This window comes from Pelecanus crispus, chromosome 1 (genome assembly GCF_030463565.1).
Source record: "Pelecanus crispus isolate bPelCri1 chromosome 1, bPelCri1.pri, whole genome shotgun sequence".
In the NCBI taxonomy this organism is placed as follows: domain Eukaryota; kingdom Metazoa; phylum Chordata; class Aves; order Pelecaniformes; family Pelecanidae; genus Pelecanus; species Pelecanus crispus.
The window spans coordinates 52,861,098-52,875,408 of record NC_134643.1 but is presented as its reverse complement, the minus strand read 5'-3'; the positions used below and the strand labels follow the sequence as shown (position 1 = coordinate 52,875,408).

The following is a 14,311-nucleotide window of genomic DNA, read 5'->3' as shown; positions in this document are numbered from 1 at the left end:
TTGCTACATAAACTCCAGCTCCTAGATTTTCACTTCTGTGCTCCTGACATGATCTTTGGGCAAAAATTCCTGTCGTAATAGAGGGGGTTTTTTGCCTTTCCATGAAAAGGGTGTGCTCCCTGGGTTTGGTTTGATTGGATGAAGTCAGCTGGATACATTGATCTCGCTTATTTACAAAAGTGGGGATTTGGGGGGTGGATTTTTGCCTCTATCTGATTGCAACACTGGACTCCAGCTAGACACGGGACTTCAGGCGGTCGCATGGTAAACGTGAGGCTGCTGCACACTGCAGCCCTTCTTGGTCAAGGGACAATTTTGGCGAGAGAGCATGCCGAGATACACGGTGCATGTCCGAGGGGAATGGCTGGCAGTGCCATGCCTAAACTGCACGAACACAATCGGGTGGCTTGGAAAGGAAGCTGTGAGACGGTACATGAAAAACAAACCCGACAACGGGGGATTTGCCTCGGTGGAAGATGTAAAATTTTACATTCGAAGGTGCAAGGGACTTGGCTTGCTGGATCTTGATGATACAGTGGAGGATGCTCTGGAGGACAATGAGTTTGTTGAAGTTGGTAAGCAAAACCTTAAGCAACGCATCGCAGAGTGACCATGTTGGCATCTGAGTCAGCAAACTGTCGTTTAGTTTACCTAAAATTGTGCCTGAGATAGTGTCTATGATTTTTATGGAAAAATACCAAAATGCACCATTAGATTTAAGTGTAGAACTGTGTAAGGCATAGAAGCTACAGGACTGTATATACATCATTTGCATATGATATCATATATGCTATATGGAGCATGTGTCCAAGGGTTGGGTGGCTCTTTTGCCTTTAGAGTACCTTAAAATATCTACGTAGTCCCCTGTTATTTTCCTAGAAGCATACAAATATATTTGGGGCTGATAACTGCAAATTAGAATTCTTACTGCTGTGTATTGCGATGAATAACATTAATTTATATGTAGAATACAATTTAATCCTGTTCACGTTTATTTGCATATTTCTTCTAGTTATAGAAGGAGATATAATGTCTCCAGATTTCATACCATCTCAGCCAGAAGGAGTTCATTTGTATCCTTTTTTGAGAATTTTGTGAACTTTTTTATAATTCAAGTTTTATAATCTCCTAGATTTCCCTGTTCTTTTAGTGTTCCTTCATTCTTAAAACACGTTGCCAGCTGTAATTGAATCGTCACTACCTGTGAAATCCTGTCTGGCTGGCTTTTATTTTCCTTTACAGAACTTTCAGATACAGCAAATACCGAGAACCAGAACAGGTAGGAATGGCCAATGATTTTACAACCCTGTAACAAATCTTGCTATTCACCAGAACGTGCTGAAAGTTCAGCCACTGCAGCATTCAAGAGAGCAGGGGCTGCTAGGTTGGCTGGGTCTAGGAATCTAAATTGTAATGTGCTTATTATGTTTTTGTTAGCAAGTTTCTGTCTCATGAATAAGCATGAGTGAGCTTCCTGTCATTGCTGAGTTTTGACTGTATTTTTTTAATTCTGATTATTAAGCAACTTTATAAGTGTACATATCCCAAACTAAAAGGTGGTTCTTTGGTGTAGTATATTTCTTTAGATGGCAACAGCTTAACAACGAAGGACTTGGTCAATTTAGGAAAGGGGCTCTACAAGATAAAGGTAAAGATCCTGAACAAACGTAGCTAAAAAGTACATGTTTATCTTTCTACAATTAAATAATAATAGATAAACTTATATTTCAACTATGTTGTAGCTCACACCTGAATCTGAAGCTAAAGTCAAACAATCACGAGAAGTGATTGAAAGGATTGTAAAGGAACAGACAGGTAAATATTTTTACCTCTAACTATTAAGTGTTTAGAAACCTTCACTGTATTCCCTCCTTAACCAGTAGTGTACATTTCTTGCAGTTGTTTATGGAATCACCACGGGGTTTGGGAAGTTTGCCAGGACTGTCATCCCAAACAGTAAGCTGCAGTAAGTTGCGTGTGCGGCTTTCTCCGTCCTTTCTTTTCAGGAAAGGAAGAGGAGGGAGCAGTTTGACCCTGTACATTTTTACTCTGTGGTTAGATGAGAGAGCTGCTTCAGTATTTCCCTTTGCTTTGTGCAAAATAAAACCTGACAAGACTTATTTGGTTTTTTACTTTTTTTTTTTTTCCCAAAGAGAGCTTCAAGTGAACTTGGTTCGTTCGCATTCTGCAGGTAATAAGAAATTGCTTGGTGTTTTCCCTTTTCTGCCGCTGTTGGTAGTGGGTTAGTAACCAAGAAAGTTACTGTTTCAGGTGTGGGGAAACCTTTGAGCCCAGAGAGATCTCGCATGCTGTTGGCCCTGAGGATCAATGTCCTAGCAAAAGGATACAGTGGAATATCCCTAGAAACGCTCCAGCAAGTTATTGAAGCATTCAATGGTAAAAAGAAAATCCCCCTTTCTTTTTTTTTTTTTTCTTTTTTTTTTTCCTTTAACTGTTTCATTAAAGGGTGTAGTTCAATGGATCAAGCTATGGATGTTGGTCTTTTGACTTGGTAGTTGTGAGAGATCAGGACGAAAGCTCGGCTGAGACCATTCCTATAGAAGATCATGGCTAGAGACCATTCCTCTGTTGAAGAACGTGGGGTGTGAGCAGAAGTGACAGGAAGGGCTGAGAGAAAGGGATGCAACAGATAGAAGTTTGGGAAATGAGCCTCTGAGAGGTCAAGTAATTAGTTCAAGACTAAGCTTGACTGACAGCATGAGTCTGACTCTGGCGGAGCTCTTCTACAAAGGCTCAAGTCTCTAACTTTTGTCCTGTCACATGTGCCACCGTCTTTTGGGATGCCAGGGTTTTTGGGTGGGGCTACTACCACATAGAAAACTGGATGTGTTGGCATTTGTCAAGTGGACCTGCTTGAACAGCACCTGGTTTTGTGAGTAGACCCCCCCGAGACCTACACAAGTGTTCATGAGCAAGGGCTACAAGGCAGCCGTGCAGAAGCACACGGCTGGTCAGCAGCTCACGTGGCCGTGGTTGTCAAAGCAGTTAAAACTGGGTGGCCTGGCCGGACGCTGCAGCAGGGAAACCAAAGGGGTGGCTGTGATGTTCATTAGCTGACGTCCATGAACGGTCCCTCTGGTGAGACATGCCAGTGTGGCTGTGAGGAGCAAAGAGCACCTTCTCTCCCTCTGTACAGCACTGCTCTCTGTTGCATCCTCCTCCTCCCACAGCAGGTGAAGGAGCTGCAACTAGGTGTTTAACTCTGCAAAAGACGACAAATAGACTGGTCCCTTCCCTGCTTTTTCTGCAGTTCCCTGGGCTCCGTTTCTTCATTTCCACACATTCAGTGCTCAGAGGGCCACGGTGGGGGGAAGAGGGCTCAGAGACGGTTTGTAGGAGTTACCCAATGTTTAGTGGAGTTAGTGGAGTGAGAAATGAAGAGATAGCTTTGTCCACACCAGGTGGTCACCCTGCAATGGAGAGCTGAGTGACGTTCTTCCTGCCTGGCTGTGTGGCTGTTGATGCAATCACCCAGGGCTGTGGTCCCCCCACTCCAAAACTAAATGCAGAACTAAATGCAGAAGGGAATTGATTTCTTTATAAACGGCAGCTGGCCTGCGAGCAAGGGCAAATCCCAGTCTGCAACGAGAGCAGTCCTGTTGGTGCCATTGACCATGATTGCAGGATGTTACTGTGACCACACTCATGTGCTGGCTTCTCTGTTTTCGAAGGAGTGTATCGAGGGTAAGCTCTGACAGGAGTCGGTTTTGTTTTCTTTCTAGCATCCTGCCTTCCTTATATCCCTGAGAAAGGGACGGTTGGAGCCAGTGGAGACTTGGCCCCCCTCTCTCACCTTGCTCTGGGATTAATTGGAGAGGGAAAGATGTGGTCCCCAAAGAGTGGCTGGGCTGATGCTAAATATGTAAGACTCATGCAGCTGATTGCTTTTTTTCTGCTTGCTGGCTCATTTGCCAAATTGCATTTAGCTTTGAGAGAAAGAGAGCTTTTTACTCAGATTAATAACAGGTACAAGTTTTTGGATTTTTTGTACCAGTCTGAATTGGGACTAGGTTGCCTTTAGAAACCTCTACCTTGAGGAAGGTGGATCCATGAGAATGGAATAACTGACCCACATGTCACTGGAGCAGATATGAATATGCAGCGTGTTATTACGTCCTAAAGAAATATCATGCCATAGTATTGCAATATGAGATACTGCAGTGACATCAGTTAGAACCTGGAGAGAGGGACAGGATGTGATTATCAGCTTTGAAAGAACTGTTCCTACATCTTCAGCTCCATGAACATCAACACTGTTCCAACAAACCCAAGATAACCTCTCAAATTAAAAACTTCAAATGCTGAGAGTAACTGGAGATTTATTGGAGGCAGGAACTTACAAGTAAAATTTATACTGATTTTATAATGGCTTTAAGTGGATACATGGGTTTGGACATTTCGTTTTTGATATATTAACTAGCATTACAGAGAACCTTTATAGCATCCCTCTTTACAAGATGGAAGCTTTACAATGGAATTAATTTTTAATTAATTGTTATTCTGTCACTAACACATCAGTAGATCTAATGTTGAATATCTCCAAGTCTGGCTCTTCCAGAGTCTTTCACAGTACTTTGTTCTGCTACACCTATCCCTCCTATCCATGAATATTTGAACACCAGATTTATTCATGGATTGACAGCTGTACCATCACTGTAGGCTGGAGAAGCACCGAGAACTACACAGGGGGAGGACTAGGGAGGAAGCAGGCCAGTGTGTCACGGACCTTTGGGACCAGAAGTTACAGTTGTACACCTCTGAGATGTGTTACCTCTTCAGCTGGAAAGGTTGAGAGGACTCTAATCACAATCAAGGTTATACCTTTCCTCCGTTTCCCACAAGAGCGATTGCCCTATGGAATAGACACGTATAGAATAAACTGAGTAGGACTCTTCCTGTCATTGGAGATTTTCTATAGAAAGGGTTAGGGAATCATTTATGAAGGAATAGTTTATGCCAAGCCAAACCTGCTATGAGGCAGGGCATAGGCAGAACTACCTTCCCAAGATGTTTCCAGCCTTCTCTCCTATTACTCTCTCCCATCAGCTAATACATGATAGATGTTAATGGGCTGTGACAGTATCTCACTTCAGTGCTCCTACTACCTTCTTTTACTGGCACTGGGAAATGAGGTGCTAGTTTGGAAGCCCAAAAATGCTGTCCTTTATTTAGACCAGCAGAAAAAAATATTTTAAATGTTTGTGATACAAAGCTCTTTTTCTCCCTTCATTTAAGGAATTTGTTAATATTTTTATTTATGGAAACATTTAAGATTTAAAAGTTTTGGTGGTTGAATATCCGAAAAAACACTTTTCAGTAATTACCTTGTCATTAAACTCCTTCACAGGTCCTGGAAGCCCATGGGCTGAGACCAATTACCTTGAAACCCAAAGAGGTAATAAATTATAATGATGCCAGCTGACATAAAACAAGCATAGTCAATCACTAGTTGCTTTATACTTAGCAACTTAAGCATAAAATGAATTAAAGGTCATTTTAAATCAAGCTCCAGAATGATATTAATGAAGTATGATCAGGAGTGGGATTCACCTCTCTTAGTGTCACCCTACTTGACTTGAAATGTCAGACCCAAGCTTGATGTTTAGATTGGCTCTGTGGTTGGTGGAAAGAAATGGGCATCTTCAGAAAACCCTTTACATCATCCTGAAACAGCTGCCTAAGAAGACCTCTCAAGGTGCCTATCTGCCCTTTGACCATAACAGGAGCTCAGATGACTGACTTGACCCAGGTATCTGACTTCTAGATCACTTAAACTAGGTGAGATGAATCTCACTCCAAGTATTAAAGTTTATGTGGGAACACAACAGATTTGAGGGCTGTGAGCTCTCCAATAAGGGGCTTCAAGTAGCTGTAGAACAGCACCAGGAGCAAGAAGCCAAATCCAGTGTCTCCTAAAGGCAAAGGGAAGGCTTCCATGGGCCTCGTTTGTTTAGAACAAACATGAAGCTAGTTTTAACTGAACTCAGCAAATCTTTTAAAGCAGTTATAACTTCTAATGCTGCTTTAATTCTCCACTTCCTTATTATGATTGGTTTTTGCACACCCCATGCTCCTAACTTCCTTGGTTTAACTAATAACTTAAGAAGAAATGAATAAAAATAGCATTCTACTTCCAAAGCTGGAAAGGAGTACAGATTTCCTGTCCTTTTCTTGCTTAAGCTTGAAATAACATGAAATAAACCTCTTGCTTGGAACTACTGGAGCTCCAAGGGTGTCTGTAATGACTCAGTAGGGTTGTGACCATGGATAATTTATGTAGCAAAGATGCCCAGTCAAGCTGTGCATTTTATGATTTCAGGACGATCCAGGAAGCTGAGCAAAGGTCTTTAACTCATTCACACAAGAAGGAGAATTATCACAGAGATGGGAAATTATCACAGTGTGTGGAATGGCTTCAATGAATTTGCTTAACATCTGCTTTCTCTTTGAAGGGTCTGGCTCTCATCAATGGGACACAAATGATCACCTCGCTGGGATGCGAAGCGGTTGAAAGAGCCAGTGCTATTGCTAGACAAGCGGACATAATCGCTGCCCTTACACTTGAAGTCTTGAAGGGTACAACAAGGGCCTTTGACACTGGTGGGTACTGGGCCTTTCCTGTCTGTTTGCTTAACAGCGGTTGACAAGAGAAGCAAAACCTAACAGTCTAACTTGTTTTACCAGATATCCATGCAGTGCGCCCACATCGAGGGCAGGCTGAAGTGGCATTTCGATTCAGGTCCCTTCTAGATTCTGACCATCATCCATCAGAAATAGCAGGTGAACAATCTTAACCTTTACCCTTTCAGGTTATGCAGGTCCAGCTGGGTCTTTCAGCAGTAGCCTGTATGCTTTTGTGTGAGGAATATTTTTTTTTTTTTCCCCCTCCCTTGTTCCTTCTAGAAAGCCACAGATTCTGTGACCGAGTTCAGGATGCATACACGATGCGCTGCTGCCCTCAGGTACAGACTGACTTTTATTTCCTTTCATAGCACTAGATAAATGATGATGAAGTTTCCACATCAGAAATACTGTCAACTGTGCACTATCTGACTCCATTAGAGGAAGAGGTTTTATTTTGCTTCTCCCTCACTTCAATGTTAGTATTAATAGAGACATGTAATTCATTGGTGCCATGCACACACCCATCAGGCAGCGTTTAACAAAGCTGTGTTCAGATCTGAAAGAGGCCAAGTGTCAGAAGCAGGCAGAAGGTGCTGGTTTCTACTCTTGCAGGCTTTGTAAGGCATTTATTCTGTATTGATGCTAAGACCATGAACTGAGGAAAGGTGTTTCCAGAAGCAGCCAGAGTGATAGGTTGTTCATCTACCTGTAGTATCTCTAACATAGTGGAAGACCTCAACCCTGTGAGTTTTAACATGAGCAAAGCTATTAAATCAGTGGAATTAATGAAAGTTAATTAATGAGAGTTTTTGTTTTCTGTGGGGGCTTTGTAAGGTTACTTCTCTCCTAATAACACTTCAGCCACTAAGTATGTTATCTTCCATTTAGGGTAAACCAATCCAAACAAGTAAAGAACGACATATTTGGATTTCCCTTTTAGCAGTACTGTCATAACAATAGTAAATACAGTCTTTGGGGTGTCTAGGATGGGCAGTGTCCCATAGTGATGCTCCTGATTTTAAGAGCAAATACAAGACTGTCTTCATGTGCGGATGTAGAGACTGGGATGATGGGAAAGAGGGTGCCTGCAGCTCAATCAGCGTGCTGAAGATGAACTACGTGTAGATACTAAGCTCAGGTGCTAATGTCTTTTGTTCTAGGTCCACGGAGTTGTAAATGATACAATTGCTTTTGTGAAGGACATCATGACGACTGAAATCAATAGTGCCACAGACAACCCTGTATCTTTTTGATGACTTTATTTCTATGTAAAATTTTGCTTGGCCTTTTTTATCCTCTTAGCTCAGTTGGTTAGAGCATGGTGCTCATAATGCCAAGTTCACAGGTTCAATCCCTGCTTACTGCAGGGGGGTTGGGCTCGATGATCTCTCAAGGTCCCTTCCAACCCAAAAGCATTCTATGATTCTATGATTCTGTATAATTATTTGCATAGGAGGCAAAAAAGTCGTAACTGGCTTCAGCCAATAACTACCGTTGCAACAGCAACCTCTCTTCCTTTCTCAGTGTCCACATTAGTGCATGCAAGTGTGTTTCTGGGCAAGGAAACCACATGTGCATGCAGTTTAGTGCATGTTAAATGTTTCCTAAATGATATTTTATATGCTTATATTGAATATGTGGATCAATGGGACTTGGCAACCAAATGGACATAGATGGATAATGACTTGTCATATGAAACATCTGTTGGTGCAGCATGAGTGAAACCTGCACTATAGAGCAAGATTTGCACTCAGTCAGGGAAGGCAGACAAAATGTGTGTGGCTGGTAAGCCTCATCGTGGCTCAGCCCAGTAAACTCTCTGCACAGTTCTTGCATTAGCGCTGAGCAAGGCTGGGTTCCCCTCAGCAGTATAATGATGCTATACATAATATCACATCCATAGCTGATACGCTTTACTGCTTGTAACCTGTCTAAAATTGTAGCTGCCATAGAGAGAATCTACCAAGGAACTGAGAAACTATGCTAGGATCCAAACACATGTGTTTCTTTGCACCCCTCCCCACCCCCGATCAAAGACCTCATTTTATGTAGTCTATTTGAAAAAATAGAATGGAGATTGGGTCTTCATTTTCTGAAAAGTGAACATACAGATGTAATATAATATGCTTGCAAATAAAAGCCTATTAGCACAAACATTCCTTCAGTTAAGATATTCTGATTACTGACGGGTAACTGTCATGAAGACTGTATTTCACTCATGTTTGTGCCTTAACTTATCCTTAAAGATGGTGTTTGCTGAAAGAGCAGAGACCATTTCTGGAGGAAATTTTCATGGTGAATATCCTGCAAAGGTAATTAAGCATCTGGAGAAAGAAAAAAAGCCATTTTAGTTTATTTTTTTTGTTGTTTGTTTGTTTCTGTCATCTGGTTTAATGAGATCTTCTTTTATAGGCTCTAGACTATTTGGCAATTGGTGTGCACGAACTCGCTGCAATTAGTGAACGAAGAATTGAGAGGCTCTGCAACCCCTCGCTCAGTGAACTGCCTGCATTTTTAGTCACTGAAGGAGGTCTGAACTCTGGCTTCATGATTGCACACTGCACAGCAGCTGCCCTGGGTGAGTGCTTGAGCAATATCATCAAGAGAGCAAGCTAGAAAGACCAATTGATATCAAGGCAGCTGTAATTTGACAGTAGATACAAAGGGATCTCACCCCTGTTTTCCATCTCTTCTCCATGTGCTTTGTGCTGTCTGGGTGCAAAGTTTGAGCACTGAGTGCAGCTGCAATTATTTCAGCTCGGGTTTCTTTATTCTGCACTGATCCATAGGCATGCAAAAACTTAGGTGGACTTTGGTGGGAATGCTTGCCTGCTTGCATCTTTATGGGATTGGCAGGGAGCGCTCTGATTTACAGTCACCAACACAAGAGCTCCGGTTGAAATCAGTGACAGCTCTGTAGCCAGGAGCCTGCAAATCAGCTCAGATAGGGCTGTAATTAACAGCAAACACTGCAGGCAACAAACATACATCTGTCTGAGCCACTCTGCTGAACCTACAACCTTTGCTTGAATAGTTATAGTCTCTAAGCGGGGGATACCTCTGTTCCTCACTTCTCACTAGCATGGGGACACCACTTGTCTCAAAGCTGGGTCTGATACCCTTAGTACTTGGCGCCTCCATTTGACAGCCAGGTCTGTACATCAGTATCAGACACTACAGTTCTCAGGAGACTGGAGTTCCCAGGGCTGGTTATCAGAGGAGCACATTAAAAATAAGCATTAGTACATTTTTCCTCTAGTACTCATGATGAAGGCAACAAGAAGCCTGCTGGCTGCTGGGATTTTACAGTTCATAGGTTTGGGAAAGCACGAGCCAACATAAAGATAAACATGCTACGAATAGGGTAAATTCTAAGAGACATAAACAGACAAAGGAACAGAGAATGTCAAATAAATGTGTAGATAAACATCCTGCAGAAAAAAAAAGTCAGTGAACTAAATTGATGTAATAAAGGAACCCTGCCCAGAGGCCGTTTTGGGAAGTGGGGCTGGAAAAGGAGCTGAAGTGCTGGTCCCCTTGTTTGAAGGCTGGAAACTTCTCCTTTTGGCCGGGTGGAGTTTAGGATGGCTCCAGTCCTTAGCAGTTGCTTGGCTTCAGGTTTCACAGCTCACTTCCGCAATCTGGAGCGAGAGATTCTGGGGTGTTTGTGGTCTCTGCTGCAGGGAATGAAAACAACAGCCCTGCCTCTAACTCATTGCTGCACTGACACCAGCAGTCCATGGGTTAAAACCATCTTTCCCTGGTCAAAATAGCCAGGAATTTATCCAAAAGTGAAGTTTGAACTCTTTTTCTTTTTTTTAAACAAGATATTACTAGTATTTTTGAAGTCAGTCTGCCAGTTGCTAACGTGTTTGTGTACCAGCTAATGTTGTTCACTCCCAGGGTTAATAAAGCTGCAAAAAATTTGCAGATATTTTGCAATGCCGCTGGATGCGTCTCTCCCTTCCTCTCTGCTAGCACTGTGCCTGCCAGACCAAATTGTTTGCAGTAGCCACAAGCAGCCTCTCTGGGACCTGCTGTTGCCTGCCTGAATGTGCCAGCTGGGCTCTGGCCCTGGACTGTGTCACTCCAGCCTATTTGCAGTTGGTGTCACCACCTCTCTGTTGCTCTTGTTGCTTTTCTGAAGCCCCTAATTTGGTGAGGACATTATGCAGCATCCTGCTGGGCTTCACAAAGAAAAGGTCTGTGTGCAGCCAGAGGACTGTGAATGAAGACTTCATTTCTTCTCTTCTAAAGAGCAATTCTCAACCTCAAATTGTCATCGCATGGTGCCTACAGCCCTTTCCTGCGGCCAAATTCCCCTCGCTTTTGGGTGCAGCTTGAGAGACTTACTCCAGGCCTCGCACCTGGCTTTCAAAGCTGGAGGTCTCCTACCCTCAGGGGTGTGCGTGCCCAGGGAAGGGACACGGGCAGCCTCGTAGAGAGGCGAGGAGGGTGGGAGAGGATTTGTATCATGCTCCTGCATCTTCCTGGAGCAAGTCCTGCAAGTGCCTCAGCTCTGATGAGAAGGAGGGAGCCAATGGTCTTTACAAAGAGTTGCCTTGGAGTAACAGGCAAGACCAGGCTTGTATTTCAGTCATGCTGTCTGCTCTTTTCCTTCAGTTTCCATCAGGCCTTTGAGCCAGAGCAACCCAACCCCAGAGAAGGGGAAGGAGTGAGCAGTCTTTCTACATTTGGTTAATATCTGTATCTGAAGACTGATATTGGTTACTGTTTTCAGAGGCAATGGTAGTTTTCAAGGTGTTTATTACAAATTACTCAGTCCAGGTAAAACATCGATGCGTTCTCAAAAGAGGAGCAATAGTTGGACCTGAGGTGGTGGACAGGCTCTTTGCTCCAGGTTGGCCATTGCTTCTGCTGTCTTGTGCCCATTCTGTCCTACGTTCATTGCGCTGGATTTTTGCAGTTTCTGAGAACAAAGCCTTGTGCCACCCCTCTTCTGTGGATTCTCTCTCAACCAGTGCTGCTACAGAGGATCACGTGTCCATGGGAGGATGGGCTGCAAGAAAAGCTTTGAGAGTTATTGAACATGTGGAACAAGGTAAAATTAAAATGCTGATTTCCAGACAGACGTTATGTATGTAACCAGATTAAGATATTAGTGCCATTCCTTTTAGATATAGTTTAAGAAAAAGTTAATGCATCTGAAAGAACCATCTAAAAATATTATATTAAGTACATATTTTACAAGCATTTGGCTCTCTGTAACAGGAATAAGGTAAATCCAGCACTAAGTGTTTCTTGTGAAACAAAACTGCTTACTGCAGGAAACTCAGCAAAACTTTCCTCTTTTGCTTACAAGGACAGATTGCTCTCTTGTTTTTTATTTGTTTATTTGGCACATGGTGTGCTTAGATACAGATGTCAGCTGTTAGTGGAAGAGCAGAATAATACACAGCACACAAATGCTGAACTCACTTGCCCACTTAAGTTTATATATTTGAGTGCTCTGAAGATTTAGTTTTATAGAAATACACTTTCCATGTGCAGAGAAATGAATTTGAAACTGTGTGTTTCAACAACATGTTGAGAAACAGTGTGTCCTAGATCCAGTTGGTTCTCCCAGTTCCTTGGGTGGATTGGCTCATGAAAATGAGGAACTAATGCCAATAATGATCAGGTGTGAGGTGGGCAGATACAGTGCAAACTTCTCCAGACAGAAGACTGTCTTCTAAAGCTCTGAAATTTTAGTGGTGCTTTCATGTGGGCTCTTGCAAGCTTCATAGGCAGAACTCTTTTATAGCTCAGGCCCCTTCCTTCTTCTCAGTCCTACAGAAGTTTTCTGATTTATGATGCCCATTACTTTGGGTATTCAAGATGCCCCGGAAGAAATTTTTATGGATTTAAGACTCTGATAACTAGAACTTCCTGGCGCACTGGAAAGTCTGTATGGCAGACTGTCTAAAATCTGCTTGCTAAAATGCTGGATACTACCCCCAGCACCATCCATAAAATAATCCTACTGCTGGGCTGCCTCTCTGGGGTTCATGGATCCACTGGTCTTTTCACATTACCTGAAACCATATCATGTTAGCCAGAACAAACACCGAGGATTGGTTTATAAGGGAAACCTCGCCTTGAGCTGCCAAAAATCCCTTTCGCTGTTTTGATTTCCTAGTTCTGGCTATTGAGCTGCTTGCAGCCTGCCAGGGCATTGAATTCCTACGCCCTCTGAGAACAACCACCCCATTGGAGAAGGTCTACGACCTTGTGCGCTCCGTTGTGAGGTAAGATCAGATAAACGCCTTCCCCAGATGTTACCCGCCTGGAGACCGGCTGCCGGTGGTGATGGTTAATGTTTGGCCAATGTTCGTAATGTGTCTCGTTACAGGCCTTGGATGAAGGATCGCTTCATGGCCCCAGACATTGAAGCAGCTCACAGGCTGCTCGTGGAGCAGAAGGCGAGTGTTGACTTTCGGCATGCGCTGTAGGACTGTCCCGAGGAGCACACTGCAGCTCTGCTCTGCAAATACCCTCCATGCGTTCATGGGCTGGCCTCGCTAAAAGCGGTCCTCTGCCTGGGGTGAACCCACCTGATTTTCTGAGATTCGGTTTTCTTTATTTTTAATGGGGTAGATTTAGAAATCAATTCCTAAAGTTGCCCTGTGTAATAAACAGCTTACATTATTAATTCTGGCAGGGGTTTCACAGACGTAGGTCCAGCTTTGAATCACTTGAGGGCAGGGTCCTATACCCCCGCAGATCTCCAGAGAAATCAGTGGTCTCTCCAGACGGTGTTCCTTGTTCCTGGGGCTCACTGCCCCTAGGTGCTCCCTAGTCTTGAGGCCCTTGGGCATGGTGGAAGTAATAAGGGGACATGGATGAGGGAATAGCAGTGGCGTAATGTGGTAACCTGGGCCAAGTGTTTGTACAGCTCTGTGATCCATCTATTTTATTTGTTTGTAAATATAAGTAACAGAAGAATCATGGTGAGTAAGCAAGTGGGAGAAGAAAGGAGACTGTAGAACATTTTCTTTTTCTGCCTTAAATCCCAGTCACCGTCCCTTCCCTTTTTCTTTGTCCATGCCAGCTGCCATTTTGTTCCCCCGGCCCCTTTGTGACCAACTGATTTTGTAGCAAGTGACAGCGATCCTCTCCCAACAGTAGCACACAAAGCATTAACCTGGTAACACGACAAGACACAACACTTTCACCTTGAATCTTTTCTCCTTGTCCCCCTGGAGCTTTATCTCTTCCCATCCCCTGTGAACTCCATCCACATACTCTTCCCTAAACCTTACCGTGGCTGCCTCTCTGATTCTGCTGATCGCATACAGCTTATCTGTGTAGGTCTGTAATTCTCACATCCACCCCAGTAACTCTTCCATGGGGTTTCCTGAACTCGTGCATTGATGTCTGACCTGACCTTTTGTTTTGCTTCTGACTCTGCTGTTTCGCTTTCTTGTTTCACAGGTGTGGCAAGTGGCTAAACCTTACATTGAAAAGTACAGGAGGGAACACATCCCTGAATCGAGACCCATTTCACCAACAGCCTTCTCCCTGGGATTGCTGGAAGTGAATACAGGTGTTGCTCAAGGCCATGGGCATCAGGACGGACTTTAAGAGTTGCAGCCCTCTGGTACAGAGCAGATCCTTTCCAGAACCTTGCCTAAGGGTGGCCATTCTGCTAGAATTCAGTGTGGTT

General features: G+C 43.5%; 1 protein-coding gene across 1 annotated transcript; it reads left to right on the top strand.

The window, feature by feature from the left end:
• Window positions 1–328: 328 nt before the first annotated feature.
• Window positions 329–14,229, top strand: HAL (histidine ammonia-lyase). The gene is made up of 20 exons (XM_009489841.2): window positions 329–575; window positions 1,013–1,073; window positions 1,252–1,279; window positions 1,574–1,648; window positions 1,743–1,815; window positions 1,900–1,966; window positions 2,154–2,191; window positions 2,272–2,397; window positions 3,744–3,883; window positions 5,369–5,416; window positions 6,474–6,621; window positions 6,706–6,801; window positions 6,925–6,983; window positions 7,806–7,886; window positions 8,892–8,957; window positions 9,058–9,223; window positions 11,573–11,707; window positions 12,785–12,893; window positions 12,998–13,067; window positions 14,080–14,229. The coding sequence occupies exons 1-20, from the start codon at window positions 329–331 to the stop codon at window positions 14,227–14,229; spliced, it is 1,983 nt and encodes a 660-aa protein (XP_009488116.2).
• Window positions 14,230–14,311: the final 82 nt, after the last annotated feature.

What these genes read in the sequence shown, in the direction of transcription:
- HAL (XM_009489841.2), top strand. Translation starts at nt 329, where the DNA reads ATGCCGAGATACACGGTGCATGTCCGAGGGGAATGGCTGGCAGTGCCA. An exon ending in GATTGTAAAGGAACAGACAG is followed by an intron (nt 1,816 to 1,899) that starts GTAAATATTTTT and finishes CATTTCTTGCAG; the next exon opens with TTGTTTATGGAATCACCACG. An exon ending in TTACCTTGAAACCCAAAGAG is followed by an intron (nt 5,417 to 6,473) that starts GTAATAAATTAT and finishes TTCTCTTTGAAG; the next exon opens with GGTCTGGCTCTCATCAATGG.